The 6,146-nt window shown below is 46.4% G+C and overlaps 1 protein-coding gene across 1 annotated transcript; it reads left to right on the top strand.

Moving 5' to 3' along the window:
• Positions 1–2,741: 2,741 nt before the first annotated feature.
• Positions 2,742–5,513, top strand: LOC125025312. Its single transcript, XM_047613287.1, has one exon. It carries the CDS (start codon positions 2,742–2,744, stop codon positions 5,511–5,513), a length of 2,772 nt encoding a protein of 923 aa, XP_047469243.1.
• The last annotated feature ends 633 nt before the right edge of the window (positions 5,514–6,146 follow it).

The raw sequence follows: 6,146 nt of genomic DNA, 5'->3' as shown, positions 1-6,146 counted from the left end.
CCCTTTTGGGGGGCGGGGCCAAAAACTCTCCCCCCCCGGGAATTTTTCCCCAAAAGCCCCCCCAATTTTTTCGGGGCCCTGGAATGGGAGCGGGGAAAAACCCTTAAAGGGGGGACTGGGGGGCCTTTTTCCCTGGGGGGAACATTATTTTTCGGGGGAAGGGGAAAAAAAAGGGGGGAAAAAAGGGGGGAACCAATTTTTACGGGCGGGGCACCTTTTTTAAACCAGCCCATTTTCCTGTAAAATTTTTGGGAAAAACCTTTTTCTCCCCCCGGGGGGGCTGCCCCGTTTTATTGGGGGGGTTTTTCCCCCAATCAAAACCTTTTTGTTTTGGGGAGGGAAAAAAAATCGAAATAAAATTCCTTTTTACATTTTGGGGTTTTGGATTTTGAAAAAAACCAAAGAGGGGGCCAAAAACCCTTTTTTTTGGCCTTGAAAAAACCCAATTAAAAAGGCGGGGGCCAGGGTTTGGGGCGGGAAAAGGCTTTTTTTTTTGATATTTTTTTTCGGGAAAGAATGGGCCCTTTTAACCCAAAAAGGGGGAAAGGTTTACGGGGGGGAACGGGGAGGTAAAACAGTTTTCCCTTTTTCGGGGCCGGGGTTTGGGAAAGGGGGGACCGGGGAAGTTTCCTTTTTTCGGGTTAAAGGGGGGCATGAGAACTACACCTTTACCCCCCCCAAACAAGGAAAGGGGGGGGTCTTTTTTTTGGGGGGGCGTTTTTTTAAATGGCCCCCCCACAAAAGGGGAAAGATGCAAAAAAACCTTTTATGGCGGGGGCGGGGGCCCCCAGCCGCGGGAAAAGGGGCCTGGGGTCCCCTTGGGGGCACCCGTTTTGGGCTTTTTTGGGCCTACAGGGGAAGGGGGCCCCGGGGCAAAAGTTCCTTAAAAAAAAAATTCCCCCCCCCCTTTTAAAGGTTTGGTTTTTTAACGGAAAAGGGACCATTTTAAAGGGGGCCCTTTGCAAGTTTTTTTGAGGGGGCTGGTTTGGGGGGAAAAAAACACTGGGGGGTTTTTTTTTTTTTTGGGGGGGGGCCCCCCAGTAATCCCCCCACCCCCTTTTTTTTCATTTTATTTTTTTTTCGGGGGGATCGAGTGAACGCTTGAAATTTTTTAGTGGGGGAAATTTCCGAAAAAAGGAGGAGCTTTTAAAAAAAGGGGGCCGGGTTTTTCACTCAAAAAAGGGTTTTTAATTAAAAAACCAAGGGGAAAAAAGCCAATTTTTCGAAAACTTTTTGGGGTTTAAAAGGGGGGGATCAGTCCCCTTTGATTTTTTTGGGTTTTAACCCTACGAGCAAAAACCCAAGCTCTTTAGAAACCAGGGGGAGGGGGGACTTTTTTCTAAAAACGGGGTTTCAGCCCTTTTAAATTTACTTTTCCTTTGGGGAAACCCGGGCCCACGGGGGAAGAAAAGGGTTTCCCAAAACAAAAAAACATGATAAAAAAATTTTTATTACCCCAAGGGGGGGGTCCTCCCCTTTTGGTCCCTTTCATTTTCTATGTCACGATAATTATATCTAATTAACGTAACCGCATATAGATAAATGTAATTCTCCTATATACAGAAGTATAAACACTAGGGAATGAGAGGTGTGACTGCTGAATGAAAGACTAGGTGGTGGTTCTGCTTGTTCACGTATGCAAATATTCCCGCTGCTATTGGTTGTAGCAGGTGTCTTAGGCCTAACATGCCGTAAGGTGAGGAGATCGCTGTTCACCACCGGCTGAAAAGGACGTGTTCTCGACTCTTGTTTTACCGCTATTTCCTTGGAAAGAAATCTAATCTAGAAGGTATGCACTAATTTCATTGATATTAACCTCTGATAACTTATATAAACAACATCGAAGTGCTAAACAGTTAAACTATGATAAAGAAACGTGCAGTGCGAAAATACGTGAGTGCGGACAGTAAAATGACTATTGTTGAATTGACTATTTTTGAAGTGACTGTGTTAGTGCTGCTGTGCTATAATCTAGGGTTAGGAACCTGTAATGCGGAAGGTGAGTGAGTGGGGTGAATGTGTAGGGCATCATCCATTGAACAATGTATTGTGTGCTAAGTGAATAAATAAATAATAAGTGGAGTTATTCAGTGCATTTTTGTTTCTACTTATTTCTGTCATTGGCTCGCAGTTTCCCTTCTCAATAAACGAGAATAAAACTATAAAAGAAAGTAATATTATAGACCTTAAAGTAATAAATTAATAAGTAGTATTACAATCACACTAATTACATGGAAATTAAAATATGTATATAATTCATAATAATTTCATGAAACAAACGTTATTGCTCATGAAATAACTTATTACTCGAGTAAGTTATGGAAGCTATACATTCATAACTACTCGGAATATAAATAATTTGAGTAAAGTGTGACAATGGCGCCCAACGTGGGGCCACTGATATTTATTTGAATAAGTAAAGTAAATGTGCTTGCATATAAGCAGACGGGAATCACGACGGTATCCATAATTTCAATTTTGACTTGTTACATTCCATGATAGGGTTATAAGCATTCGCTTTCCCTTGTTATTGTGATATAGGGGACGTGTTTTATATTATTCTCTTGCACACATTTCATTCATTCCCATCATTAGCTAGATGTCAGTGGTACTAACGAACCAATAGTATGAACAATAATTATAAGTGACTGAACCAAGAACTCGTTCGTACGTGGCACTTGTTATTCAATAGCACTAGTTATTCATTAGCACGAACAAAACTGAAATTAACTTATCTAGAAATGGATTTAGAGGTATTGAAGCAGGAGGCTGCAGACTTGGGGTTGACTGATCCCCGTGATATTGCTAAGTATGTGCAGGACCAGCATCGAGACCTGCGGGCGGAGCGCAGAGAGCGGGAAGATCGCGAACGCGAGTTTGCGGCCGCCGAAGCGATACGGGAGCACGAAATTCGGATGGCGGAGCTAAATTTTAAGCATAAGATAGAAGTCCTTAAAGCTACGCCGCCCACGCCCGTGGCTCCTCCCAAAACGAAGTTGCCGATGTTTCCTGACGACGCAGACCAGGTCGAAGCTTATTTCCTCGTATTCGAAAGGGTCGCAGCCGATCACGGGTGGGACGAGAAGACGATGTTTCTGCAGCTCGTCACCCGCCTCCAGGGCCACAGCCTGGATGTTTATCACCGCACCGAAATCGAAGGTAATTTGACGTACAGCGAATTAAAGGAAGCTCTGCTGAGTGCTTACGCTATAAGCCTCGAGCAGGCCCGTTGCAGGTTCCAGGAAGCTCACCTTGACGAGCAGGAGACCTGCAAGCTTTTCATCATTCGTCTCTCTCATCTCTTCAAGACTTGGCATCGAAGGAGTAATTTACCTGACACCAAGGAAGGTATCCTGGAGCTCATTCTGGTTACGCAACTACTCGCTTCGCTGCCCAAGGGATTGCGAGCTCAGCTGAGAATGAACAAAGTTACTAGCCTGGCGGAGACCGCGGACATAGCGGATGGCTGGTTCTCTGCTTATGGCTACAACTATAGGGTGAAGAAAGAGGGCGAACGAAAGCAAGAGTCAAAGAAACCTGCTCTGAGAAGCGTCGGTGATCGCAGGGAGTCAAAATCTCCTGAAACTGCAAAAGCACAGCCGGGAGAACACAGGCACCAGCCTTTCAATATGCCACGGAAAGGGGGTGAAAAGAAGCCGTTCTACCAGTCCGGTCACTTGGCTACCGTGAACAGTGTCCCGGAAAAGGAGGAGCCCCAGGTACATCTGTCTGGCCTGGCACTTGGCCACCATGTACTCTGTGCATGCTCTCCTCTTCCCTTGCCTTCAGCAGCCAGCAAGAGATTGTCTACTGCAGAGGGCCTAGTCCAGGGTCGCAGAGCAATTATCATGCGAGACTCTGGCTCTACAGGATGTGTAGTTAAAAAAAGGTATGTAAAAAGAAAGGATTATACTGGCAAAACCGTTCGTGTTACAATGATTGATGGTTCACAAATAGTTGTCCGTGAGGCAAAGGTTTTCTGCCAGTCCCCTTATTTTACAGGCACTGTGACTGCTGCTGTTATGGATAAGCCCGCCTTCGATTTTGTCCTGGGCAACGTGCCTGGAGCTGGCCTGGTCCCGGCGAAAGAGGTCCAGACGCAGACCCAGGTGGAAGGAGGCAAGGACGCGATGACACAAACTGCAGAGGAGAGTGAACCTGCTGCACAAGATGTCCCCCTTATGTCAGAATCCCCTGGTGTTCGCGATGGACCAACCATATCTGCAGACATTATGGATCAGACCAGTGCTGCTGTCACTACGAGAGCTGCTGCACGTCGCTCTGAGATCAGTACACGACTGGCAAATCCACAAGGTCTGGAGGCACTACTAAAAGGCGAGGATATAGCTGAGCAGCAGAAAAATGATGCCACCCTCTCCAAACTACGTGAATATGCTGAGCAACGTCATGTTCGCCTCTACAGGGGAATAAAGATGGACTTTATATGGCAGAACAACAGACTTTACCGACGAACTACCTTGCCTCAGGGTGAGGTGAAGCTGCAGTTCGTTGTTCCAGCTGGATGTCGCCAACAAGTCTTCAAGTTGGGGCACCACTCGCTCCTCGGAGGTCACATGGGGGCAGCCAAAACTCTCGCCCGAATACAAGCCACCATGTTCTGGCCTGGAATGGGAGCTGAAATCTTAAGACTCGGCCATTCCTGTGACATATGTCAGAAGACAACGGACAAGGGACGCAATACTGCAGCACCTCTACAGCCACTTCCTGTGATTTCGGAACCGTTCTCTCGCGTGGCTGTCGATATTGTGGGTCCCATCACACCTTGTGCTGACGATAAATCGAAATACATCCTTACAGTCGTTGATTTTGCAACAAGATGGCCAGAAGCTGTTGCCTTGAAGAACATAGAAGCTGCCACGGTTGCAGAAGCTCTTTTTGATATGTTCTGCAGAATCGGCATACCCAAGGAAGTACTGAGCGACAGAGGTACACAGTTTACATCAGGCATGATGGAAGAGACCTGGAAGCTCCTTTCAGTAAAGGGCATGAGAACTACACCATACCACCCACAAGGAAATGGTCTTTGTGAGCGATTTAATGGCACACTAAAGAAGATGCTAAAACGTATGGCAGCAGACCAGCCGCGGGAATGGCCTCGTCTCTTGGCACCGCTGCTGTTTGCCTACAGAGAAGCCCCGCAAAGTTCCTTAAGATTCTCCCCATTTGAGTTGGTGTACGGTAGACCAGTAAGAGGCCCTTTGCAAGTTCTGAGGGAGCTGTGGGACAACACTGAGGATGACCCAGTAATCACCACCTCTTATCAGTATGTTCTGGATCTGAGTGAACGCTTGCATTCTACGTGCGAACTCGCAAAAGAGGAGCTTTTGAAAAGCCAGGTCACTCAGAAGTCTTATTATAACAAGAAAGCCAAGTTTCGTACTCTTGATGAAGGAGATCAGTGCTTGATATTGCTACCTACGAGCACAAACAAGCTCTTAGCACAGTGGAGTGGACTATTCTCAAACGAGTTTCAGACGTTAATTACATCGTAGGAATCGGCCACGAGAAGAAACGTTTCCACATAAACATGATAAAGAAATATTATCCAAGGTCCTCCCCTGTACCTCAGTCTAGCCATGCAACTCGTCAACAAGAAAAGAGTGATAATCGACGTTCAGTCAATGTTCGACGACGCTTCTCTTCTGAGAAAGGTGTTGATAACTCGAAAAGGTTTGGTTGTACGGCAACCGTAATACCTGAAGACTCTGGTTTCTGCCAGCCCTTGACTCCTGAGGCTGATTCGAGGGAAGGACCAGAGAGTATTATCATAAACCCGAAGCTAGAGGACCACCATAAGGCAGACCTCCATGAGATCATTCAGAAGTACCTTGAAATCTTCTCTGATCAACCCCGAGTTGCCAAGGTGGAAGAACATCGAATCGTCCTTCGTAATAAAGAGCCAGTGCGCACAAAGCCATATCCCATACCTCTGCGATATGTAGACTTGGTGATCAAAGAGATAAAGAAACTGGAAGCTATGGGCATTATTGAACCGTCCAAGAGTTCGTATTGTTCACCCATAGTTGTGGTTAAGAAGAAAGGAGGAGACATCAGGATCTGCGGGGATTACCGTCGCGTTAACGCAGCTACTCATTTCGAGGCGGAACCAATGTCTGATCAACGCA

This window comes from Penaeus chinensis, chromosome 4, assembly GCF_019202785.1.
Source record: "Penaeus chinensis breed Huanghai No. 1 chromosome 4, ASM1920278v2, whole genome shotgun sequence".
NCBI lineage: Eukaryota > Metazoa > Arthropoda > Malacostraca > Decapoda > Penaeidae > Penaeus > Penaeus chinensis.
Note: the sequence above shows the minus strand (reverse complement) of the source record. Positions and strands in the feature narration are given on the sequence as shown.

Coding starts and splice junctions, on each gene's coding strand:
- LOC125025312 (XM_047613287.1), top strand. CDS start 2,742: ATGGATTTAGAGGTATTGAAGCAGGAGGCTGCAGACTTGGGGTTGACT.